The 27,333-nt window shown below is 40.9% G+C and overlaps 1 protein-coding gene and 1 pseudogene across 3 annotated transcripts in view; one reads left to right on the forward strand and one right to left on the reverse strand.

Moving 5' to 3' along the window:
• The window catches only part of Rapgef2 (Rap guanine nucleotide exchange factor 2), a 218,398-nt gene that overhangs the window by 65,352 nt on the left and 125,713 nt on the right, over positions 1–27,333 (forward strand). For all 3 annotated transcript variants that reach the window (XM_028754903.1, XM_028754904.1, XM_028754905.1), the window contains exons 2-4: positions 1,418–1,488; positions 5,371–5,427; positions 20,796–20,879. In XM_028754903.1, the coding sequence (XP_028610736.1) occupies positions 1,418–1,488; positions 5,371–5,427; positions 20,796–20,879 (212 nt within the window). The remainder of the gene's footprint in view (positions 1–1,417; positions 1,489–5,370; positions 5,428–20,795; positions 20,880–27,333) is intronic.
• On the reverse strand, positions 20,345–20,445 carry LOC114610408 (annotated as a pseudogene).

A 27,333-nucleotide genomic window follows, 5' to 3' on the forward strand; every position in this document is an offset into this window, starting at 1 on the left:
TGCTTTGAAAAAAATATTGCCAGGCATGAGTAGTGTGATACAGTCAGTCTGTAACTCCCTTCCTGTAGTCTCTGTGTTGTGAGCTGCAGGCTCAGTAACAACTGCCAACACATTCTCTTATGTCAGAGACTATATCCATTGTTCTCTATTTAAAAGTTATTGTCTTAAGATAAATAAACACTGGTGGTAATTATGCATAGGTTATATATGCTCTATACTTATGCATTACACACTGGTCAACTTTTTAAGTCCACATATATCATACAACATACATGGTACATTATGACACATCTTATTCAGAAATATGAGTGTGAAACAACTGTTGTGTTGTGAGACTGGCAGATTAGTTAAAGTGCCAGTTGGTCAGTGAATGGACTCTTTTTGTGTTGGTTTGACAGAGTTTATGTGAAGGAAGGCATTTGCTGCCACAGACTTGAGCTCTGCTAGGTTCTACAGCTGCCTTCTCTGAGACTCAGGTTCTTGCTTCTGTTACATCTCTTTCATACTTTTTCTTTTCTAGACATGGCTTAACAGTCTTGTTTCTTTCTAATACTTTCTTGGACATTCAGTGTGAACTTCCTGCTGGATAATGCATGTGGGTCATTTTGTGAATTTTCCTTTAAAAAGCAGTATAGATATCAGGCAGACGGTGAGAGTTGTACAGGCAGCTCGGTGGGAAGACACTCAATGGTGGTTGTACTACATGCGTATAGGTCTCCTTGACCTGAGAAGAGTGAGCTGGGTGACTGTCACTTTTCACAGCTGTTGCCTAAGACGGGGGCAGTTTAATCTGCAGACACCTTCTAATACCCTTGTTTTAGGTTTTGACAGATTTACAGAAGAAGGATTCTTATTTATATTCTTGTTATCATGAGCTGTCTAACCCTAGGTTACACTGGACACTTGTAGTATTGATTCCTTTCTGGCTCTTCATGTATGACTCTAAACAGGAAACTGCATCTTTATATATTCTGAACTTTTATGGATGACTTTGAATCTTTTTTCTTTTATTACGAGCTAGAGAAAAAAAGAAGAGAACATTTCTTTCTCTTTACATGATTTAAAATAACATATTACTACTGAGAAAATAATTTGAATAATCATTGATAAATGCCCATACTTTGAAAGGAAAGTACTGTATTTGCTATTTTGATATAAGTAGCAGAAAACATGTAATAAAGAAACAGCTGGTGAAGAATTTGCTTTGATAAGTTTGAGTTTATTTTATAATTCAGTAGGTATGTTCTGAAGGTAATGGACATTTGGACATGCTGCTAGCTTTTCTTTACTCTCTCTCTCTCTGTGTGTGTGTGTGTGTGTGTGTTAAAGGACCTATCGTTTAAATTGTAGCATGTTATTTTAGAAAACCTTGGTTTTCCTGACAAGCCTAATAATTCTGTTCTTTTCTTTGGAACAGGACCTGGAAATAGTGTATTCCTACTTGCATGGTATGGAAGCCTTATCCAACCTGAGGGAGCACCAGCTAAGGTGTGTATTCAGTTTTAATAATTTAACAGTGATGGAACGCTGTGGGTCTCTATGTGCCTTTGTTAGTAAGACTTGAGCTCAAAGAAAATTTAGCACATGGATACTCTGCTTGATGTAACCCTTGTGCTTGCTTTGATACATTTTGTGTTTTGCAGGGTTGAATTCAGTTGCATTCACATATATTTTAGCTTTTCTGTATAGTAAGATTCTTACACTTCCACCCCAATGTCTGCCTCTACTTCCAGACAGTTATGAGCTTCAGTTGGTACAAACAACAAAAGGGGGTGGTGTTTGCTATTCCTGGTCTTTATATGCATGTCTATGTCTGTCTACAGCTCAGCACTCAGATATATTTTAAAATATTCAGTAAGTGATTAGGCTCATTGCTTTAGTATACTCTAGATCTCTGAAGGAATATACTTACTACATTAAGTACGTAGCTAGCTCCTTTGTGGGCAGCACAGTTTTTATCACACTGGTTCTAATGGGGTATGCTCATATACATATCTTCCAACTTCTGTCGTATAATAATTCACTAGTCTCATTTATAGTTATCCAAATTTCATCATAAAGAGGTGATTTGGTTTTAACTGCAATAGGAAGTAAAGGACTGTGTGAAGACAGTCGCCAACTAAGATATAATGAGGCCTGTTTCTTTCCATTCTGTCTAGTTGTGATGCCAGCCATTTTTAATTATGAAAGGAATATCCTTTAAACACTAATTAATTTGTGAACATGTCAGTTTCATATTTGTTAATTGAAAAAAGTATCAAGAGGATTGAGTGTTTCTCAAATTAATTTTTTAATGAAAATCATTTAAATTAAACTCAATTGTAGATTAAGTGTTTAAAAATCTAGACAGGTTTTTATTAGAAAGAGCAAAGTTGGGATTTTTGAAAATGACACAAAAATTGTAGCGATAGCGATTTTTAAAGGGTTTAACTTACTTTTTTTCCTTTCTTTCTTTTTCCCTCCCTCCCTCCCTCCCTCCCTCCCTCCCTCCCTCCCTCCCTCCTTCCCTCCTTCCCCCCCTCCCTTCTTCCTTCCCTCCCTCTCTCCCTCCCTCCCTCCCTCTGTTCTTTCTTTCTTTGTTTTTCTCAAAACAGGGTTCCCCCCTTGGCTGTCCTGGAACTTGCTCTGTAGATCAGGCTGGCCTCAAACTCACAGAGATACACACCTACCCCTGCCTCCCAGGTGCTGGGATTAAAGACGTGTGCCACCACTGTTGTGACCATTTGATATTTTGTGATGACAATTTTTCTAAGGAAAAAATTCAAAAGTTAGAGTAATACCAAACTCATACACTTAACAGCTAGCTTCAAAATTCTGCCATTTCTGAGGTGATTCTTAGGTAGAAATACTCATTAACTCAAGAGTATAACTTAGTCTAGCCTTAGAATACATTTCAAAGCTTAGTAAGATTTGTTAGCATTATTACACAGTTGAGCCCTTCAGATGTCTAACTGCTTCTGCCTGAGTATAGCTTTAGAACAGAGTATAGACGGGCTCTATAGCAGAAGAGGGTCATGTCAAGTAAACTGCTTCCTTTTCTGGGAAATAATTCCTTGAGGTAAATTACTTTCTGAGTTTTGCTAAGTAAGTTTTACCCTAGACTAACAGGGAGGAGCCAGCTGACACTTGCATTTACTCCAGCTTTGCAAGTGTAGAAGGTAAAAGGCTCCAAGTGAGATTTTATTTACCCATCCCAGCTTGGGCTGACATGTGTGAAGGGGATAGTGAGCGGACACTTCAGCAGGTGCCTCTGTGTTGCTCTTGGAGCCCACACTCTGCACCTTCACCCTTCAAATCTTCAGATATATTTTTTCCAACACAATTTTAGCTTTTTCCTGATGTTTAATCTGTATGGGCTAGGAGTTGCGTATTTGCTGAGTGAAGAAGTGTGGCAGTTAGGAGCAGAGCTCAGAAGGCTCTTAGGAACAGAATCGGCATGTGAACACCTGACTATATTTAGTGCTGAGATCCCTTCCCCTTTCTGCTCCGATGGGACTTGTATTTAATGGACTTTGTATTTAATAGGGGACTACCACGTGAAATACGTGCAGTATTAGAAACAAAAATCCTGTTGAAGTACATTATGTTCCTCGGCATTACGAATTAGCAATTATTATTTTATAGAAACATCGAGATTGTTAAGAAATAACAAAGTCATAGTTGCTACACTCTGGTTCACTCTACTTTTGCTTAACCACATCTCTTGAGCTTCTGCTTTCATATCTGTAAAATGTCGTCGTGGTGATTACTAAGTTGTTTTCTTTTTCTTTCCCATTTGGTATTTGTTAGAAGCTTCAAACTTGCAAATGAAATTTGGTAAAGTTGTATCCTATTGCATAAAATAGCTGTATTTATTGCAGTCTTGTAAACATTAATTTCTTTCCTGTTCTATGGGAGGAATCCAATCATATTCTGAGAACAGTGAGAAAGACCTGTTTCAAGGAAACCTGTGATAGTTCTTTGGTGAAGCAAATAAGTCTTCGTAATGCAAATGTGAAAAAAAATGTAAATATATAGAGAACATAAAGAAGAAAAAATAATTTTAATCCACTCTGTTAGGAGTGTGAATCTGCTTTCTGAATTACATGACATCAGGAGGTCTAGTTCCTAGGAACAACTAAAGGTATTCTGGAACAACCTGGTCCCAGTATGTGAGAACCAGCTCTAAAATGTAGTGAGGATAGACAGGCAGGCATGCCCAGGACTGATCATGGGGGCATTTCCATGCTATAACTATAGGTGGCAAGACTAATGGACCTGGGTGAATTAGGTCAGAAATAGGGTGCTTACAAAACATTCAGGACAAAAGTGACTTCATTCCAGTTGGGTTGGACCTGATTTTTCTTAAGCTAATACCCAGGGTATCATCCACTTAGCTGACTGTAATGGCATCTAGGTCAGTGTTGTTAAAATTCCATATTCCACCTACATGGTTTTGAATATTTGAAGTATGCTGAGCTACTATACTACATTGAGGAAAGCAGACCAACCAGTATTACTTAGGGGCAGTCATGACCATTTTGATTCAAGATGGCTGTAATCATGTCAAACTAAATCCTTGCTTTTGGGCATAGCAGGAAGAGTAAGGAAAATGAGCACTGGAGAGTTTTTATTGAGGTAGGCAATGTGCCCTGGATCCCAGTGTGCCCTGGTTGGGGAATAGCAGTTATTCAGAATGAGGTGGTGCTGGAATGTCATGCTGCAGAAGCTTTTTCATGAGAAGAAATTCACACTACCATTCCTGTGTATTTTGGAAAAGTTAATTGGTACTAATATAATAAGACACTTATTGATGATGTTCATGAGAAAAATTTTGAAAAATTAAATATTCGTATTTTCATTTTTCTTTTAAAAAAATAAGGCTTGTATCAGCTGAAATAACAAATCCTTTAGTTCTCAAGTTTCCATTTGCTCATTTTTCATGAAAGAACCAAGTCAATAAAAGCCTGCGTTGGCTTGAAATTCCACGCTCATTTGTGTTGAGCTGTGAATGATGTTATCACCTTTTAAATTAATAGGTTTTCCTTTCTGTCTTGGGTTTCTATTCCTTCTCTAATGTATTTACCTTGGAGGACATGTTGTGTCTGCGTACCATTTACAAAAATGAAGTACCTACTCTCTAGAGTACACGTGGGAGCCTGGCTCCCATTAGACGGTTCATTTTCTAATGTGCAGGTGTGGAACTGTGTATTTGGGAAACAGGTGGGGCAGAGTTTGATTTGCTTTGTTGAACTCTAGTGCCATCAATATCTGTTTTGAAGGTAAATAATTTAAATGAGGATATGAAGTAGTAAACTTGAAATTTAACCCCGTGACTCACTCAAGTTGTTTCAGATGGCAAATGTGTGACTTTCCTGTCCTCTCTTACAGGTTAATGTGTGAAACTGTGAGGTATGAAAGACACGAGGCTAATGAAGTTCTATACTAGTAAGTATTCCTTTCCCATTATATGCTGTGTGGTGCGGTGGCCAACTCCTTCACGTGTCACTGAGGATTAGCAGCGGCTGGCTCAGTTAACCTGGCCTTTGGTGGTAGGTGGGGTGGAGGGGGCTTGGAGAAGTTAACTTACTTTCCATAGTGAGAAATTTGAGCCGTTTTAACTGTTTGCAGTAGTAAAATGGCTAGTTCTCGTTTGTATTTACACCTCTCCAGTGTGGTATTGTCATTTTTTCAATTCTTTTCCTTGTGAAACAGGAAGTAACTCATCCTGATAAAACAGACAGATCTTCCTACAGCCATGGCAGGTGGCTCAGTCTAGGAACAAGAAAACGGGCTTCTGCATCTTTTATTTTTATAACTGTACTAACGTTTCTTTAAAGATGTGGAGTGTATTTCTTAAAAACCACTGGCATTTAAAGAGAGTAGCAGATCCCGAGGAACACACACTGGCATTCTAAGTCTCAGGCTGCTCTGCCGTTCTAGTTGGTGATATTCATGGTGATGGTGTGATGGTGACGGCTGCCGCGCTGACTCCATCCTGCTTCTCATAGCACTTACTCAGTAGGTCCTCCTCCTCAGGAAGATTATAGGGAGCGCTTACTGAAAGAGAGGAAAGACAGCTACTCTCTGAAGGAGTTTGTAATCCATAGCAGGAGGCAGAAATGGAATAACAGGAAAAATGTCACGGAGGGAGGAGAGAGCCCTCAGATGTTGAGCCCTCTGAGGCTAGGTCTCAGAATTGTGTTCCGCAGTCTACAGAGACCTTGGGGTGGGGGGCCACATTATCAACAGTGTGTCAGGGATGCAGGTGGACGGACAGACTGTCAGGGATGCGGGTGGAAGGCCTCACTCAATGCTTTGAAGCTGTGGCAGATATGAGGTGCCCCGTGAAAGTGAAGGGGTGCACTTCACTTTCGTGTGAGTGTATCACTGGAAACTGAAGCTTGACATCTCTGTATGAAGCAAGAATCCCTCGCTGCTGAGCCGTAGCTCCAGTCCCTCTTAGGTCTCCTTTAATATGTAGCTTGGTGGCTGGTTTTGAAGCAACAAAGCTCTATGACCAAATGTCCCCAACCCTTTATACTCCTTCAGAGACATGGATGCTTGGGGACAAGAAGGTTATGGTAGGGTTAGTGGATGGGAAAGGAAGTATGAGAAGGTAGCTGCAGGAAGATGGAGGAGGAAGAGCCTAGGCCAGTAGGTGGGGCTAGGATTTGGAGAAGTTGGTGGGTTGGACTTGGCATAAACTCTTAGGTTGTAGCATATGAAACTGATTGCTGTTCATGCAGCTGTTGTTTCAGTGGGAAAGTGTGCTCAGTAGTTAACCAGGGAGTAATTGATAACAAGAACTGACCACAGAAAGAAACGTGTTTTTAATGTAGTTCTGAAGAAACTGAGGTGTAAGTGACTGCAGTACCTGCTTCCTTGTGGAGCCTGTGGAGTAGGTTTGCAGACGCCCAGGTGAGACCTTCAGTGAGTATTATATACACTGAGGCAGTTCTATGAGGGGGACACTAGTTTTCTGTCCTTTTGTCCTTCCCCTCTGACATGTGACTTGCCAGGGAGCTGGTGGCATCCGAATAGCAGGTACCTCCTGCGTGCTCCAATGAGTGCTTGATGTGCATTCCTTTATTTCCACTCTAGGTGTCTCTGAGGCGGCAGTTCTCATTACCCGAGTTCAGGAAATGGAGCTCTGAGGAGATCAGACATCGGTCTAGCTCCCATAACCTAAAGTAACATCTAGACTTGAAGCCTTGCAGCTTCCCCTCTTGCCTAGGTCACCAAGATTTCCCCTTTTACACCATGGCACGCCCAAAATAATAATGGTCTTGCTATGACAGTGAACTCTCAATCACCGCCTGCCACCACCCTCCAAAGAGCTGATGGTAGCGACTAGAGCTCACCAGCACTCATGTCTACACAACCATAGTTCACTGACAGTGATTATTTATTATCCTTGTCCTTAGAGGTGGGCCGGTGTCTTTAAACATCGTTGGTGTTTGTTTTTATGCCTGCTGGCAGTGCCCGTTCATATCCTAGTCATAGTAAGTGGAGTGCGTTTGACTGGGCTGTCCCAGTCGCTCACTCACATTTGTGCCTTTAGAATTAGGAGCCAGTGGTACTGAGTCATGAAAAGTCTGGAGACTCATTAAATTCCGATTTCATAAGAATAAAAATTCATGGAGTCTAACTGCAGATTCACACAGTTGGGTTCTTGATATTTTGCTGATGAGCTTACAGAGTGCCAGAGAGGCGTCTGCTTTGGCGGTCCTGTAGCAGGCAGGCTTCTGCTCTTGCCCGTTTGTGTATGTGTAGTTTGAAACTTCAAGAACTTGTGCTTGATGTTTATGTAAATCCATGATCTCTTAGTAATACCCTCTTGGGGAGCTGCTCTGAGGACCTCTGAGGGAAGTGACTGATCTGATCTCCCTGCAGCTTGGTCTGAAGAATAGTGCAATAAGAATAAATATTGAAGACTTTCAGACTTTGCAGTCCTAAGCAAGAGATGACTAGCCATATTCCTTGCTATGTTTATGTGCTATGGCTTTAATAATTTCACCAGGAACATATGATATTCTTTTGATCCAACACTACTACATTTCCCTCATCTATAGAATGGAAACAATAGTGTTATTTCTCTAGAGTAAGATGTACATAGTCCGTCTGCAGGCATCTCTGCTTAGGGTGCGTGCGTCTCTACTGAGGGCATGGGCATCCCTTCTCAGGGCTCTTGCATTCCTCCTGAGTGAGTGTGCACTGCTGCTAAGGCAGAGGAACCCTTCCGAGGACATATGCCTTTCTGAGGGCTCTTCCCTCAGGGATGTTCACACCTCTAGAGAAGGCACAGGAGTGTTAGTGCCTGGCATCATTGTTATTATCAGGATTACTTTGATAATTTGTGTTTTGTTTTGGTCCACCAAGGTTTAAGGTTTTGATTACCTTCTGACAGCGATGCCATAACTCTTTTTGTCATAGTTTTCACAGAAGTCAACAGTATGCCACTGATCCCCATTTAAGTTATGTTGAAATTGGAGATAGAGTTGCAGTTCCAATAAAATAGCGGGTTTTTTTCTTAAAAAATTGGAGAAGGCCTTTGAGGGCTGAGCTGTAGTTGCAGACATGATTGCTAATACCTAAGCTCCAGCAGTCAGAGGCTGAGATAGGAAGAAGGAAGCTAGCCTGGGTTACAGAATGGAGCTCTCCCTGGCAAACAAATAAGTTATGGAAAGTAGTTGAACACTTACATGGCAGAAACTGCTTTTGGGTTGGTCCTTTCAACCACCTTGTCCTGGTAACATATGCTATTATTTTACTGCCCTGAGAAAACTAAGGTGAACACTGTAAATTCTTAGGCTGAGAGATCTGTCTGCTGCTGTGATAAATACCCTCATGAAACACGTAGAGGAGAAAGAGTTTACTCTTAGCTAACAGTTCCAGGTTATTGTCCATCCTAGTGGGGAAGTCACAGTGCCAGGAGCTTGTAACTGTTGACATAGCTTCAGTAAAGAGTAGGAAGAAATTAACGGGTCATTCCTATTTGCTTATGCTTGGTTGTTCCATTTCTCCACTCCTGTATAGATCAAAACTCCTTGCCTAGACACTGGTGCTGCCCACAGTGGGCTGTCTTTCCACATTAATTAGCTTCATTAAGACAGCTGCCTACAGATACGACAGGCCAACCCCATGTAGCAGATTCCTCATTGAGAGTGTCTTCTCTGGGAATTCTAGGTTTTATCAAGATGACAATGAAAGCTATCGCAGGACCTTAATTTAAAATTGTCTGTAAAATTTTAATCTGAGGGTTGGGAAGATGAATCATAGGGTAGAGCACTGGCCATGTAAGTGTGAAGGCCTGAGTTCAAATTACAGAACACCCGTAAGACTGGACACTTCAGTGCACACCTCTGTAATCCCTGTATACACTCTTACTGCTAGATGCAGGTGGAGACAGGAAAATCCCCAGCAGCTGGTGGGCTAGCTAGCCTGCTACACACAGGCGAAACAACAAAGAAACCCTGCTACATACAAGGCAGGGTAGAACACCTGAGCCTGTGCTCTGACCTCCACACGTGCTGTGTAGCATATGTGTATGCATGCATGTGCACACACATGCTTGTGTAGCATTCACACAAGGTGAAAAATAATAAAAAATAAAATTTAACTTGAGATGAGGTACACATTAAAAACCCTTGTAAGAGAATAGTGAAAAATTATAACATACCATCAAGTAAGTGAAGGGCTGTCAACTGGGAATTTGCTGAGAAATTCTTTTTTTTTTTTAAAGCATTTAAAATACATATACACACACACACACACACACATTGTAGCTGTCTTCAGACACATCAGAAGAGGGCTTTGGATCCCATTACAGATGGTTGTAAGTCACTATGTGTTTGCTGGGAATTGAACTCAGGACCTCTGGAAGAGCAGTCAGTGCTCTTAACCACTGAGCCATCTCTCCAGCCTGAGACTAGGCTGACTCACAGTGCAGCACTATGACTGAGGTTTTAAGTTTTTCTGAATGAATTCTTAATGCCAATATGCTCTAGCTTTTCCTAACTGGCTGCCTAGCCTCATCATTTGCATTTATGGGACAGTTACATTTAAAATGGTCAAAACCCATATCATGAAGTCACCCGCTGTAGAAAGTGTACACACACACACACACACACACACACACACACACACACCCCTACACACCTGTATCCTCAACGTCTGCATCTGTGCCTCAGAGATCCTTTTCCATGTGCAGATCTGACTGAGTGCTTAGATTTCTAAGTTTTCATAGCACTTTAAGGGTTTAGCTCTGTATTTCAGGAGAGGAAATTGTTCCTCTGTGAAACAGCTGCTGTGGGGCCTCTTCAGTCGTGCTAACGCCTTTTCATTTAAATCTGTAAATGTGCAGTTTAGAGAGACTCCGCTGAGGGCCGTCTGCGTTTAACAGTCTGTTTACTTGTCTGCTTGGCTATCTGGTTTGAGGGCAGGTACCTCCGCATTGCTGTCCTTCTCTTTCTGCTGTTCTTCCTGATGTGGCCTGGGGCTTTACTTCCTTCTCTCCAGTACTTGCTCATCTGTCTCTACCACCTCTGTCTCTCTCCTGCCTCTATCTAGCACGAAGAGAGGTCCTTTTCCTTACAGAGTGACTCCCATTCTCTGAGGCCTCTTTCGTGCCTCTACTTACAGACTGTGAACTGAGGTCTCGTATCATAGATTTCTCCTTCAGCCTCTTCTCTGCCTCCAATAACTGCATCCATAGTTTCTCTCTCTCTCTCTCTCTCTCTCTCTCTCTCTCTCTCTCTCTCTCTCTTCTGCAAGTGGCCAAGCTTTTATTTTACACCGTAGTCTTTGTAACTCACAATGTAAGTACTTCATCTACTATTTCATATTGAACTGCTTTACCTCCCTTGGAAAAAGGCACTGTCTCCTTTCCTTTCTTACCTAGAGATATATAACTGCTACTTTGAAACATCTTCTTTGTTTAAGTTTTAAGACTTTTAGCACATGCAAACAAAATGCCAAAAGTAAGATATTTATTTATTTGAAAAAAAATCATGTTATTTTTAACAAATTAGCTTTAGTGTAGATTAGACTATTCATCTTCATGCTGGCATGTTTATTGGAGGCATTTTTTTTGTCTTCCAGTTTTCTAGGAAACTGCCAAGTGAATAAAAGCCATGATTTAATGTTCATTGAGTGATGAGGCTTACCTTAAATGCATGTATCCAGATCGCTGGGGACTGGGAATGCCACAAGCCAGTTTACATGGACAGATGGGCCTCTGGGTGTGTGTAGGTTATCTCTATCCACTCTGAGGACTGAATAACTCCAGGTGAGAACAGAGTTCGTGTGGGGATGAAATGATAGTGTGTGAATCACTGCCTCAGAGTAGATGCCAAGGCACTTTTCCGGTTTGACTACCTGTTCAAATTTGATTGTTCCTTGAGCCCTTGGGTGTGTCCCTCTGCAGTGTAGCTGCTTCATTGATTTGATTTATTGTAATACATATGCAGCTTATATCATAGTTGTTGAAAAAAATGTTCACAGAGTAACTTCATGACTCCTAGTGCAATGCTCTATTTTATTTCAAGTGACTTCTATTGGCTTAATGCCAGCATGAAGACCCCATGGACTGTCTGGCTTTGTTAGTTCAGTGTTTTATATTGTTCACTCTGCTGTTTAAATGAATTTTCACTTGATGTCCGCTTTGTCCCCCTGTATTTTCAATAGAAGACTGAAAATCGTAGTGTTTTGACCAGTCTTTTAAGTTCTTTCTGATGTCCATTTCAAACCAGTCATTTAGTAGCTTTCATTGGAGAATCAGGATTTTGAGAAAAGTGAGCACTGCAGTGGTGTGTCTGTTCCTTTGGTTAGTTAGATCTCATTCATTCATTCATTCATTCATTCATTCACTTTTGAGACCAGGTGTCATTCTGTAGCCTGTGTTGTTCTGGAACTCCAGGTTGACCTCACACATGCAGTGATCCTCCTGCCTCAGCCTCCTGATTGCCGGAAACATGGGTGTGTCACTCCCAACATTTTCATCAGCTTTTAAAAGTGAAGTAATTTCCTTATAGTTTAGCACTTTGGGGAAACAGGAATTATCTTCTGCCTTTTAAATGTCATTTTTATGTTATGGGCATTAACATTTACATTTATTTTAGTATATTGAACTATATTATTTTATAATAAGATACTGCTCTTCTGAAGGTGAAAAGTAAAAATTCCAAAAATTTTTTTTAAACTCTTAGTAGAGTTCTTTCTGAAATACATAAATAACTGTGTGTAATGAAATGATATTTGCAAGTGTATCTTTTTTCTTTTTTGGGGCTTGATCAGTTACTTGGCTGTGTGGCAACAGTTTTGTCTATTGAGCTCTAGCCCGTCTCATTAACTACACAAAAGTAATTGATACAAATTTTATCTTTGAGTTTATAGCTTAAAATCTCAATCAAAGGAGAAGAAGAAACACAGTTATCAAACTTCACAATAAACAGTAATCGAAGTACTATGGTGAAAAAGACTGAAATTACTGTGTATCTGGAAGGCCATCTGCATGCTGGCTGGCAGCCAGGGTTAGAACTTTCTAAAGCGTGGAACGCTGTGTTCACAGGAAGCCCTGCCCAGCTCCAGCAGTAGCAAGCATGCTTGGAAGAGCCTCTAGGGTTCTTGGTCTTGAAAACCCTTTGACAGGAGGAGTCTCAGGATGATTTATCATAGATAAGTATTTTTCACTGTCCTTTTCCCCTTCACAATCATGTGTTTGAGAGTACAAGTCTAAGCTGGTCAGAAGACCAGAATCACAGGATATGTGAGCAAGTGCAAGCTCCTGGCTTTCTTTAGGGCTTCAGTTAAGGGGCGGAGCCAGCGGACAGTCAAGGAAGCAGGTGCTCTTCTGGTTTTGGTAGCTGTTGTCTCTGCTTGCTGTGGGACCCTTTAGATTGATGTCTGTTTTTCCCTGGGTGCCTGCATCTTGTGGTTACAACCGTAAATCAAGGGCAGCAGAGTGCTTGCTTTCTCATGTCACAGTTGTGCCATGTGATGGGTGAACTTGGTACATGTTCCTTCCTGCTCTGACTCCCAGATGTGGCACACTCCCTGGTTTCACTTTCTGCTGACCCCTGGTCTGATTACAAATGCCCACTGAAGTCCAGAGAGGTTTTCTTGGACCCCTCTTGTTTTCTGGTGCCACCACAGTGTGGCACTCTGCTTGGAGAGCTCTGGATTCTGTTTGGCTACTGTGACTCTAGCCTGTCCCTTTCTCTGGCTAACAGTGTTGAGCTGAAGGCTGTGGAAGCTTCCGGGTCTGGTATTCTCAGCCCTCTCCTGCCACCTACCCTCATCTCTCCCAGCCTTAATAACTTACTGTCATTAGAAAAACTTGCTGATCGGCCTCTCCTTATATTTTTACATTGTGTCAGCTGGTCAGGAGAGTTTTCAGAAATTACTTTCTGGCCTGATAATGACTGTTTTCCCCCTCTACGTGATCAGTTAAAAAAAAAAAAAAGTGTTACTCTTTCAACAGCCTCAGTGCCATTTATAGTAGCTTCCTGCAAGTGTCATTTATAGTAGCTTCTAGCCATGTGCAAGGCACGCTCTCATGGAGAGACACTGCCACCATGTGGACCCAGAGGATATTGCGACGAAGTTCTTTGAGCTTAACTTTGATGTAGATGAGGAATTTGTCCGTATTGTTCTGTTCGTTAAGAATATTCCAAAAGGCCGGGCGGTGGTGGCGCACGCCTTTAATCCCAGCACTTGGGAGGCAGAGGCAGGCGGATTTCTGAGTTTGAGGCCAGCCTGGTCTACAGAGTGAGTTCCAGGACAGCCCGGACTATAAAGAGAAACCCTGTCTCGAAAAACCAAAAAAAAAAAAAAAAAAAAAAAAAGAATATTCCAAAAGGGCCTGCAAAAACAGTTTAGTTAGTAAAAGTACTGCTGCGAAGGCTGATAAAACCTAAGTGAGCCTCCCAGGGCCCTCATAGCAGGAGGAGAGAATCTGCTTCTATAAGTTGCCCTCCATACATGCACCATGGTGCCCTCCCCTAATAAATAAATGTATATAATAAAATACTTTAAAAATGAAGCCTGTTTTTAAAACAAACAAGCAAACAAACATTCTAGCTAGCTGTTGCAGGGCTTTCACAGACCTGCTTTGGTTAAATAAGACATGAGACGTTTGTATAGTTTAAAGCTGTTGGCCTTTTGCTAGGACTCTCTCTCAGCTAGCTTCTAATGTAACGGTTCTACCATCCTATCTCCCCATGTGGTTCTCACTGCCTGCTCCCAGCTCCATTCTGTCCATTGTTCTCTTTTCTTCCACGACGCCTTCCATTCTCCCACCTCTGCTTTCATCCCCCCTGCATCCCTGCCTGCCTGGACGGGTCCTTACTTCCTGGCCCAGCTATTGGCTGTCAGCTTTTTATTATAAGCAATCAGCAGTAAGACAACACCTGGTTCATCTTTTTGGTTGCCTAAGGTATTGAGGGCTGCCTGAGCTTCATCTTTTAGGCAGGTGTGGTAGGATATTTACAAATAGAAAACTTAGAGATGGGCCATAGAAATGGCAATACCTATGTAAACTCTTAGGCAAAGTTCTATTGCTATAAAGAGATGCCATGACCAACACAACTCTTGTAAAAGGAAGCATTTTATTGGAGGACTTACTTAAACAGTTTTAAAAGATTGGACCATAGTTAACAGGGCACGAGGCAAACAGGCATGGTGCTAGAGCAGAAGCTGAGAGTTTTACATCCTTATCTTCAAGCAACAGAAAAAGAGAAAGACACTGAGCCTAGCATGGGCTTTGGAAATCATAAGTAACATACCTCCTACAACAAGGCCATACCTCCTAATCCTTCCCAAAGTTTTCTGCAAATCAGAGACCAAATATGCAAACATATCAGCTTATGAGAATCATGTTTATTCAAACCATCATAGTATGGTTTCTGGATCAGATAGTGGTTCTACCTTTAAGTGTTTTGAAAGTAAAGACTTCCCCACAACAATTATACCAGTATTATTTTGCTTACTGTAACTTTGTGCAGATGTCAAATGCAATAGTAAGATAGCTTTATTTTATTTTCTTGTTGTTTCCTCAGAGATTGACATTTGGATCCCTTTGTTTTAAACTTTCTTTTTTATTGTAAATAAAATGTCATTGTAATTTTGATAGAGACTACATTAAAACTATATGAAGTTGAGTAGCATAGATATTTTAATGATATAGATTCTTCCAACAAATGTACTTAAGATAATTTTTAAAAAAATTTGTTTCCTCTTCAATTTCTTTTATAAACACTTAATAGTTTTCTATGTATTATGCTTTTACTGCTTTGATTTAAATTATTTGTATATATGTATATTCAAATTTTACAAATGGGATTGTTTAAACTTCTTTTTTTGGATGATTTAATTTTATTTTAAGAGATGTTAATGATATTTGTGAATCGATTTTATATCTTAAAGCTTTATCAAATTCATTAATTACTTTGACATCTTGTATGCCATATTTGGAGATTTCAGTATATAAAAGCATACCATATGTGAACAAAGATAATGTAATGACTTCCCTTCTTATTTGCATGTTTTTATTTATTCCTCATTGGTAATTTCTCAGCCTAGAACATCTATGTTGAATAGAAATGATGGTGGTGATGATGGTGGGCACTCATGCTTTTGCGAAAACTATTTCAGCATTCCATATTGAATATGATATTAATTGTTGCTGTGGCCTATATAATTTTAATTTTATTGAGACATTTTCCTTTTATATGTAATTTGTGGATATATAAGTTATAGTATTTTTATGCTCTCCTAATTAGCATTCAACTTTGGAGAATTATACTTCTGTAAAAATATTTTATGATTTTAAAGATTTAAGATATTAACATAGTCAATATATGAATTTAGTAGTTATTATTATTGGATAAAGGCAACTATTTAAATGTAGATATCTACTGATATTTACTACAAGCCAGATAAATAATAAAACAATACCACATAAGTCTAAGATTTACAGTGTGATTATGAGAAAGAATGTACTACACAGGGGGAACAACTGTCTGAAGTTGATACTATGTCTTCACCTGTGTCTTGATCTTTTCTAGAATAGATTGGCTATTAAAACACAGACAGACAGACAGACAGACACACACACACACACACACACACACACACATAACATAGATATATATACATATAACACGCACACATAACATAGAAAGCAGGAGTAAACCAGGAGCATATGAACTTAGTTGAAGTTACAAAGAACAATTAACTCCCTGTTTTGGAATGGCTTGCTCAGCCTGCTTTCTTATAGAACACAAGACCGGCAGTTCTGGGATGTTCTCACTCACAATGGGCTGGGTCCTCCCCCATTAATCACTAATTTAAAAAATACTTTACAGCTGGAGCTTATGGTGACATTTTCTCAGTTGAGGTTCCTCCTTTTAGATAGCTCTAGCTTTTGTCACATTGACCTAAGACTAACCAGCACGGGCCATGTCAGTAAAGTTGGAGGAAGAGGTAAAGCTTAGAACGAGCCATCACTAGGAAGGCAGTGGAAGAGCATGCCATTGAATGGGATAGGTGCTTTGTTCACAGAGTCCCACCTGCTCCATAAGGTACTCTGAGATCTGGAGGGTGGCAAAAGCAGCGGGCCTCCCAGCAGAGTGGCAGAGTTCTGGTTGGAGCAGACTGGCTCATGTTAAAGCACAGTGGAGAATGAGGTAATGTCATCCAAGTTATGGACTTAACAATACAGTTTGGCTGAGCATGAAACAGGACAAGTCGCCTACAGTGGATTTCAATTTAATTATTCTGAAAGGTGTCATGATTGGTTTGTGATCTGCTTACACTTTTGTTTTGCTGGGCTTTATTATTCCCCTCTATGTTGATGGCAAATAAAGCCAGGAACCTTTTAGGATGTCTGATCAACTCCCAGGCTTTGTGGCTATTATTCTGTACATTGCAGGATGGGATGTGTTGGAGTCAGTACGGGGACCACTGCAGTTCTTATTCTCTGACACTTCTGCAAATTGTGAGTCTTTCCAGAGTGTATGTTTGACTGAGATATCAGAGACTTGTAACTGGTGTCTTTGCTGTTTGGGGCTCTTTAATCTTCGTGGTTTCTTTTCTGCCCATCACTGTTGGTTCACACCTGCTGTTACTTAGAGATGGTCAGGCAAGTTTCTTTCACAATAGTTTTTGCCTTTCAACAACCCTTGCATATGGCCCTTAGCTCACCATCTCAAAACACAAATGTCAAATTGCATGAATACTGACAGCAGGCTTGCTTTCTTTTGCCTTTTATTTGCTATTGGGGCCCAATGCTGAGATCTTTGATGAAGAGCCTGTCAATGACTATTGTCTAGGATATTTGTTTTAAAGACACTTCCATCAGCTGCCCATTAAATGATCAGAAACTAGGAAATTGAGTGGGGACAGATAATCTAGAAATTTAGCATTGTGGATAATTCATGAAATTTGAGAGCAACTGGATTAGTTCAGAAAACAATGACATCATTGTTACTACTGCAACTACGGTTTGTATTGTCAGACTGCCATTAACTAGATTCAATGCTGGTGTGTGTCCAGTAGAGATTTCACTTTTATTTTGTATGTATGTTTGTTCATTTATACTGAATGAACATTGTTCTTACAACTCTAGTGTCATTTTTAAAAAGCAAACTTTTCACTTCACACACGTGAAAGTAAGATTCTCTGGTAACAGCTGCCCTAGGCATATACTATGAGATAGGAGACAAGCACGGCTGGCGCAATGCTTTGTGAAAGTCAAAGTCTAACAGAAACAGATTTCTAGACATGGCATTTTACATCAGGGAATTTTCAGAGTGGAAAGTGAACATATTCTGTAGAGAGTTGGTAGCAAACAAAGAAAGGAAGATTTGTTTCTAGCTCACACTCTTTTAGACCATCTTTAAAATAGAATGTCCTATTTTGTATTCTTAGTTATTATTAGCTTACTATAGTAAAACCTCAAATCCTAAGAGGGACAGTACAACAGTAAAGACATCATGTCTATCTTGGCACGAAGTATGTGGCTAGTATACTCAGTAAGTATTCTCTGATTGAATAATCCTGCCAGTGCTTGCTCACAAAACATGGCTTCTGTGAGCTAGCCCCAGATTCTCCTGGGACGAGACCAATGGTCGCTGTTACCTTTGCATTTGTAAAGGACACTGTACATGATGCCTTTGAGTTCCATCATTGCAACAAGACAGATGATCAGTAAGACGAAGGCTTACTTTGTCTCACAGTTGCTCACAGTCACTGCTTATGGGTCTGCAGTGAGGTACAGCACATCCTGGTGAGGAAGGGTGGCTGAGAAAACTGCTTCCTCTATGGTGGCAAGAGAGTCGGAGTCCCACAGTTCCGTTCAAGGATAAAACCCCAGTGACCTAGTGTCCTCTTTCTAGGCCCCCAAAATTAAAGGATTCATCACCTCCCAGTAGTAGACCCTGGGGCTCATAACGAAGCCTCTAACACATGGGCCATGGAAGGATACATACTTGAACTGGGACAGCACCTGTCAGACAAACTCGGATGGGTAGTGATTGAGAGCCATTTTCTCATTTTCATCCCCTTGAATCTGTTCCATAGATTTCCTGATAGGAAGAGTCAGCCTAATTACAGGTAATCAGTGGCTATTCAGGGAGCTCGAATACTTGCTGTCAGGGTTCTTCATCTGCTTTGAGCACAGGTTGCCTGTCGGTTGGTGTGTGTTCTGTGATAGGTGACAGGGGGACGGAGTTGACAAACTTCACACTCACTTTGTCTGTATTAATTTGTCTTTAGAGACGACAGATTTGAAATCACCGAAAGACCAATCACAGTTGTGTTCCCCGTGTCACCACAGACCTTGGCGTCATGTGTCATGCTTTTAAAAGATGGAATAATTATTATTTATATGCAGTTGTCATTGTACATTTAGTCCCATTGACTTGTCTAAGGCTATGTACGTGGGTATAAACCTTAATGTTGTATGTTTTCAAGATTTGATTTCCCTTGGGGCTGGAGGGATGACTCCATTGTTTAAGAGCCTACTCATCCAAATGGCATAGATTCAGTTTCCAGCATCCACATGGCAGGTCATGTTTGAGTGTGACTCCAATTCCAAAGGATTCAATACCCTCTTCAGGTCTCTACAGGCACCAGGCACACATGTAGTAGTGCATGGACATATATGCAGGCAAAAGACCCATGCACGTCAAATAATTTAAAAAATTTAAAGCTTAAAACAAAAAATTCATTTCTTTATAACAGATTAAAATATAATTACAAACCTTCCTTTTTCCCTCCTCTCTTGTAATACAGTGCTTTTATTTTTTTGTTATCAGAAAAAGTTGAAACTAGTTTTGAACCTTATAAATGGTAGCCTTTTTACTTGCCACAGATTAGAAGGCTATAATAACACAGTTGCCTTCTATTGAGGACGATGTGATGGTTAATATTGTCATTTTGATACTACTTAGGCTCTGGATGACTTAACAGCCCCTTCCCTAACTGTGTGCATTTAAATATAAATGACTACCACTAGGTGGGTATCTTGAGTCAGGCAGAGACATCTGTACAGTGGAGTCTTCACGTAGGAGAGATACTGTCCACAAATCCATAAGACTGTACTACTTTTGCTTTCTTCTTTGATAAGAGGAAATAAGCAGCTGTCTAGTTACTGCACACATACATATACATGAAGACACTCAGAGAATACTGTGTGATGGAGAAGTCTGGGAAAAAGGTACACAGGAAAAGGCTTGAATGGACTGGGTTTCATGAAAGTTTGTGGTATTATTATTATTAATTTGATTCATTTACATTTCAAATTATATCCCCCTTCCCGGTTACCCCTCCACAAAACCCCCCCCCCCCGGCCCCCCCCCCCCCCGCTCTCCTTTCCACTTTGCCTCTGTGAGAGTTCTCCTCTACCCACTCACCCACTCCTACCTCACCCCTCCAGCATTCCCCTATGCTTGGGCATCAAGCCTCCACAGGACCCAGGACCTCCCCTCCCATTGATGTCAGATAAGTCTGCTACACATGTATCCGGAGCCATGGACCCCTCCATGTACACTCTTTGGTTGGTGGTTTAGTCTCTGGGAGCACTGGGTGGTCCAGTTAGTTGATATTCTTCCTATGGGGTTGCAATCCCCTTCAGCTTATTTAGTTCTTTCCCTAGCTCTTCCATTGGGGTCACCAGGCTCAGTCCAATGGTTGGCTATGAGTAACTGTGTCTGTATTGATTAGGTGCTGGTAGAACCTCTCAGGGAACAGTCATACCAGGCTCCTATCAGCAAGTGCTTCTTGGCATCAGCAATAGTGTTGGGGTTTGGTGTCCTCAGATGGGGTAGATCCTTGGGTGGGGTGGTCACTGAATGACCTTTCCAAAAATATGGGACGCTTCAGGAATTTTCGTGTCATCCTTGAGCAGGGGCCATGCCAATTTCTGTGTTCTAGTTTTAGTATATGTGCTGCCAAAGTGAACACAAATTTGTGTATTTTGTTTCACTGAAACAAACAGAAGTATTTCCTATTCAAAAAATTAGACTGAAAAAACAAACCTAAAATGACAGGTACTGATATATCTAAGGAAAATTAAAAATATTTAAATAAACCAATGAGTATTGTTAGCGTAATGTATTAATAGCAGTGTTAACATAGCAGTGTTAAGAGCACCTCTGATATTTTGGTAATGGTATTTTAATAAGTTGTATGCTGTTGCCTTTTGTGATTCTGTGTGCAGTAGTATGAATTGCTATACCATCTGCTATATATATTTTTTTTATTTTTGTTGCTGTGGATTATCATCTGATTTCTGTTGTCTTTTTTTTCTCCAGTCCTGATGATATTGGCACCTGCTGGTATATACTTCTTTCTGGTTCCGTGTTCATTAAGGAGTCCATGTTTCTTCCAAGGAGCAGGTATGGTGTAGCGACACAACACAATGATCTTGAAGCTCTTTCTGCTGAATTGGTTTATTTTTGCTACTGATATAGTCTACGGATACAAAGCAAGGCAGTACTTTGGCCTTGTTACACATATGATTTTTTTTTAAATGCTTGTTTTTATGTCATAAATACTGTTTTAATTTCCTTAGCAAGGGATGACTGAAAGCATGGTGACATGAAAATTTTTTAAATGACTATGCCAACTATTTTGGGACATTTTTGATCATAGCCAAATGTTACTTCATAACATTAGTTTCAGGTCAACTTTGGTAAAAAAGAACTAACCTATGGGAAACAGCGATAAATCTGAGGACAGCAAGGCATGTTCATTGAGACCACAGGGAACTAGAAGTGAAGCCAGGAACTGCCTTTGACTTCAGTGCCTCTAAAGGACCATATGGCCTCTGGGTTTTGCATCTGTGTGGATTGGCTTTGTGCTTCCTCTCCCTGTGACTTTGCGTGAGTGTGCTGACTGTTGATTTATGACCTTTTTGTCGCACAGACTTATGCTGTTTGACTGTTTTCCTTGGATATTTTAGGATGTAATCTGATTGGCTCAGCTGGGGCACATATGCACCTCTGGTCCAGTTAGTTATAACCAGAAAGGCTTATCTCCTAAAACATACCCCACTTGTGTTAAGGTTAGCTACTGAGTTTCAGGAGAGAGTCCTTTCTTCCTAATTAGGAATTTGTCTTAACTAGCCCTTTATGTTACTAATATTTAAATTGATTAAAATATAGTCTCATCTTTCTGTCACCTAGCTTTTCTGCAAAAATATTCAACTCTATTCTGGTTAAGTCACTTTGAAAGGATTAGGGTAATGTTAAGAATTTATTATAGAGGCTGGAGAGAGTGCTTGCCGCTCTTTCAAAGGACCCAGAGCTAATTTCTAGCACCCGTGTTTAGTGTTTCATCTGCCACTTTAGGTTCAGGGATTCAACCCCCTCTTCTGGCATTCATGGGCACCTGTGCTCATCTGCACATACATGCACACTGTGTCCTGCATGCATGTATGTCCAGACACACAGATGTCAACAACAACTTGGAAACCTTAGTGTGTTTATTATGTACAGCCCAGGAAGGAGGCATTAGTTCTTTTTGGAAGGAGGTCTCTGTAGAGGAGAAGCCTCAGATTTGTAATCTTCTGGAAGGAGCAAGCCACAGTTAATAATTTTTGCACACACTGGTCAATTGTTTATAAACACTTTTGCTTGGATCAGAAGGTTTCGCCAGCTCCCACTAGTCTGAGGCACTGGCTCTTGTCAATAACACATTGATTCAGGACATCATCCATTCCTTACACACTCACTCACAACTTCCTCTGCTCCTCACACTCACACACAGACAGGCATGCCCATTCACATAAATAATTCATGAATCTTGAAAATTTTATTTTACAGATGTGAACTTTTTTCCCCCATAAAATGTCAGACCTAGTAAACCATGGAGAGAGGTGGTTTTTCACTGTATATACTAAGGCTGGCCTGGGGGAGGTGACAGGAAGGGGTGGGGTGTGCCCTGGAGGCCAAAGGGCTTGTAAAAGAGGTTGCGTGCCTCTTTGGTTTCTGCTTCCCAGGGTCAGACTGGCAAGCTTTATTCTTTTGAGAAAATGATCCAGTGGGGGTGGGAAGCCTGTTTGTGCTCTGTTCTTGTGGTAGTGGCAGTGCCATCACAGCACTGGTTGTAATAGTAATGTTATGGTAATAAAATGACTCAAACAATCAAACAACTAGAATTTCTGTACTGTATTCCATTCACTAGGAACCATTGGAAACACTTTGCTATGTTGAGTCTTTGGATCTCAGATAGCTTTGCACAGGCAAGCAAATTTTGGTTGTGTAGGTATTTATACCTCCTAGAAGTCAGCCTAGAATGCTTGTGGGTGCTAGGAGTAATTCTGTGAGTTCTTTTCAGAGGAAAGACAGATAATTAGTAATCCTGTTTTTCAAACACATGACATGGCATTTCATCCCTCAACGTGCCTGTCTGACTTACATTTCTAAACCTGTACAGGAAAATCCAGGTTGAGCTATAGGATGTTTGTAAAAATTACGTGATTTTGGTATGAAAAGAAATTACAAACAAACTTTATACATTTTCAAAGGAAAAGGAGTCAGTCCAAGATTGTCATTGTTTAGTGTTCTAATGTTTTCCATTCTGAACTTCATTGTGTGTATGCGGAGGGTTATGTATGCACGGGTGGTCCACGTGAGTAAGAACACTCTTTAGATATAACTTTCCATCCTGTTTATTTTCGCTAAAGAATGTGTGTATGTATATGGATATTGCTTCATAACATTAAAACATCTTTATAAAGGGTTACTCTTGATATCTTTCAGTGTCTGTAACTTTCCACAGTTTAGTTCAGTAATTGGAAATGGTAAATTTTTAATCTTTACCACGAGTCCTACTGTAATGAGTGTCATTTGGAATTCATGTGTGTTGAAAGATACCGATAGAGCCTTCAACACTATAATTATCTTGTTGAGATATCTGCTGCACAAATGAAACTTGTAGACGAAGCTCGGGGGTGGGGGGGTGGACGAGCTGGCTGTGATGGCATCTTACCAGCCACCATCAGTCAAGTGACAGCTTGTTCCAGCTCCTGGAAGGAACCCAGTGTTCAAAAAGGCTGCTGCTCTGCAAGAACGAGGACTTGCAGTTCAGACCTGTTCCGTGAGCACATCGCACTCAGAGTATTCTAAAGGATGGCATGAGTTGCTCTCTCTCTGGCTGCATGTCAAATGCTTGTGAGTCAGGTTTTTAATGGGATGAAGAGACAGTCTTCAGACTGAGTGACAGGCCAGAGCTATATATAGGCCGTTCCTTCATGTTGCACCTGGTGGCATTTGCTCTGCCCCAGTTGTTTGTTTCCTTGGGTGATGTTGCCTTAGGAATGGTTCTGAGGTGGTTTTAATAGGAAAGAGTCAGCGTGTTGGAGCTGTAATAAAGTCTGCTGCAGAGATTCATGGGTAGTTCTTTCTCTAGAAAGCACTGAGGAGATGTGCTTTCAGTGTGGAGGAGATGCTAATAGCAGCCCAGTTTTTATGAACTTAGTTTTCAGTCAGATCGCCTCACACATCTTGTAAAGTCATATCCTCTACAGTGCAGAGCAGTTGGTATACAGACACTTCCTTTCCTGTTTGTGCTGTGGTCAAGGTAGAGGTTGTAAGCTTGAAGGAAGAAGCCCGTTAACCCAGAAGTCATTAGCCTTAGCATGTGGGAGGTACCAAAGGATTGTAATGAAGGCTAGGAATCAGAGACTTGCAGTGTTTGGGGCTTAGCATCTAACTTACTAAATTAATCTGTTAAGGTGCTTTAAGTCTGTTGTAATGGGCACTGTAATATCAGTGAAGATTGTGAGCCTATTGCGTTTGTGGGTTATTCCATCTTATTTTTGACCGCGTTTGATGGAGCTCAGAATCTTAATCATGTCTCCATTTTTTTTTTCAAACTTGAATAAAAAAACTTGCATTTTGTGCTACAGAGTGATCCCATAGTCAGTCTTGGAGTATATCGACACGACAGGGAAGCCTGTCGTGTAACATAGTACATGTTTGGGAAGGTGAGGGAATTGTGTATGAAACATGGAAAAAGCTGCCAGTAGCTTTAGTGAAAGCAAAAGAATGGAGTTTCTCTGTGTGAAGGAGGAGACCAGTGTGTGTGTGAAGAAGTGGCAGAAACTTTGTTAGTGGTGGCAGTCCTGGGAGGTCTAGTTCACAAACCTCAGAACTTAATTGGGAAGTCACTGAAGTCTGTCTCAGGCCGCATTAGCGGAAGGTTGGAAGGAGTGTGCTCAGTGTTTATTTGTGCCACGTTGATTGTGTCCGTTTAAGCTTAGTGCTTTACTTCACCAATACCAGACATTTACAATCTTTAAAAATTAAAATTGTGGTCCTCTTAATAATCACATTTTTTTTTTTATTGGAGCTGACAGCTATAATGAGGGTAAGTGGAGAAATAAGACATTTAACTTGTCAGTCCTGAGAGGCTGGAGCAGTGTTCTCATTATATTTCATATGACAGACAGTGCCCTGCTTGAGCTGAAAATCGCAGGCACAGCGCGCCACAGCTCCATGATAACCAGTGGATGACTCTGAGAACATGCTAATGTTAGTGAAAGGGGGTAAAGCAGTGGGTGCCTCATTCTGTGCTCATGTGATGGAGATTGAGGACACATTTGAATGTCTCATATTTTGCATAAAGAGCTATAGGGTTAGCTGTATTTTTAAGAAGTACAAATTTGTTAAAGTCATGTGCTATCTTATTAATTAATTAATATGGCATTAAAAATAACTCACTAGCATATTATGTTGCAGAGGGGTGGCTTTATTGGATATTAAATGTGTCCAGAAGGTACATAGGTATAAAGAGAAGTGGGGACTAGGGTTTGGAAAGTTGTGTGTGTGTGTGTGTGTGTGTGTGTGTGTGTGTGTGTGTTCAGGGAAAATTTACCCCCAGGAACTAGTAAAAGTCACGATAGTACAGGAACAAAGCACGGAAAGGTAAGACTGGTTCTTCAGGAGAAATGAGGCATGCAGTAACAACTTCAGACCATCTTAAAGCTGTCCTCATGGAGTTTCAGAAAGACGCATATGGCCATATGTAACTTTTTTCCTCATGAGAAGTATTGCCTTAAAGATTAAGTGAAACAGCACTCCAGGAGGTGTGGTTGTACATGCCTTTAATTCCAGCACTTGGGAGGCATAGGTAGGAGGATCGTTGTGAGTTCGAGGTCAGCTTTGTCTACATACTGAGTTCCAGGATAGCCAGAGCTACGTAGGGAGAACCTGAGTCAAGAAATGACAATGTTGAGGATGATGATGATGAAGACGACAACAACAACAGCAGCAGCAGCAACAAGTGAAGCCACATGATGATATACTGCTTCATAGGCCTTTTCTTTTGTTGTAGTGTGGTTGTGTGTGTGTGTGTGTGTGTGCCCACATGCGTGTGGAAGCCAGAGGGTGATTCTTGGGCCATTCTGTCGCTGCCGGCTGTCTTGTATGCTTCAGTCTTCTTGTCTCCACCCCAGCACTGAAGTTACAGAATCGGCTGCATCTGGCTTCTTATGTGAATAATGCGGTGTAAGTCCCCATGCTGACCTGGCAAATGCTTTACCAACTGAGCCATCTCCCCAGCTCCAACATTAAAATCCTTGTCTGGAATGGGCAGTCTGCTGTTGGCTGTGCTAGTCGGGCTGTGTAGAGCCACTGATTTCAGGCGTGTGTCATACTGTTCATTGTCACATATTATTGCTGGAGTAAGTGATTCCAGCTTGTAGTTCAACAGTTAATGGCAGTAGTCAGCTAGGCATGAGGTCAGAGGAATTTCTTTTTAAATTTAAAATGTTCAATTTGATCTATATCTACATTTGTAAGAATATGTGTATAGGTGAGTCTGTGGTAGAAATGAAAGTATACATATACATACGTAAAAACTGTTTCTTTGTGTGAGTTTGTATGTCAGTCTGCTTCCTGGGTCAGAGCTGTTATCTTATTCCTAACCCAGTGAGTGGTATGTTTTAAAAACTGATCAGACTGTATTGCATTAGACTTCATGGGTGAAGTATTATCTTTAGCAGATAGTTATCAAGAATGAGGACTATATGTATTGCTCTACCCCTACCCCCAATAAAAACCCAACCCCCCCCAAAAAAAAACCCAAACACCCAAATCACCTAACTAACTCAACAAACAAACAAGCCAAACACCCCAAATGGGCAAAATCCTAATCACTCTAAAGAATAGTGTTTCAGCAATTCCATGTCTTGGAAACAGAATTCTCCACAAGGATACCACAGCCCTACTCCTAGTGTTATCCTGCCCTCATGCCCGGTCTCTGCATTTCCTTCCTTTTTTTTTTAGGAGCACTGCTGAGTGAGTGAGCACCTCCTCTTGGGACTGCTTCAAGTGAGGGGCAGACCTGCACAAAGGTCCTATTGTCATGCCATCAGAGCCAATAATTAAAAAAGAAAAGTCTCTCTGAAGAAGTTTGGTTCAGTGCTGCAGGGAGATTCAGTAACACTGAGTAGGGATGAAGCTTTTGGCTAGGGAAGGAGTACCAGTGGACTGAACTGGTGAAAGAGAGAATGTCATCATCAAGAGATATCATTGGGGTGGCTGGAAAGATGGCTCAGAGGTTAAGGGTTCGATTCCCAGCACCCACACAGTGGCTCATGAATGTTCATAACTCCAAATCTGGGGGTTCTGACTCCCTTTCCTGGGAGTCTGTGTGGTCTGTGTAGACCACAAGCATGGAGGAGAAACTCCCCCTTCCCTCCCACACAAAATACACTGAAAAAGAACTGTCCTGGTGAAGAGGAGCAGGAAACCCATTGCGAATGATCCAGAAGAAGGGCACATGGAAGGGATGGACAAGAGGAGAGAATATTGAGCTGGCAAAACCCATGATTGTGTGCGTGTG

The sequence above is a fragment of the Grammomys surdaster genome, unplaced genomic scaffold, assembly GCF_004785775.1.
Source record: "Grammomys surdaster isolate TR1022 unplaced genomic scaffold, NIH_TR_1.0 126039, whole genome shotgun sequence".
In the NCBI taxonomy this organism is placed as follows: domain Eukaryota; kingdom Metazoa; phylum Chordata; class Mammalia; order Rodentia; family Muridae; genus Grammomys; species Grammomys surdaster.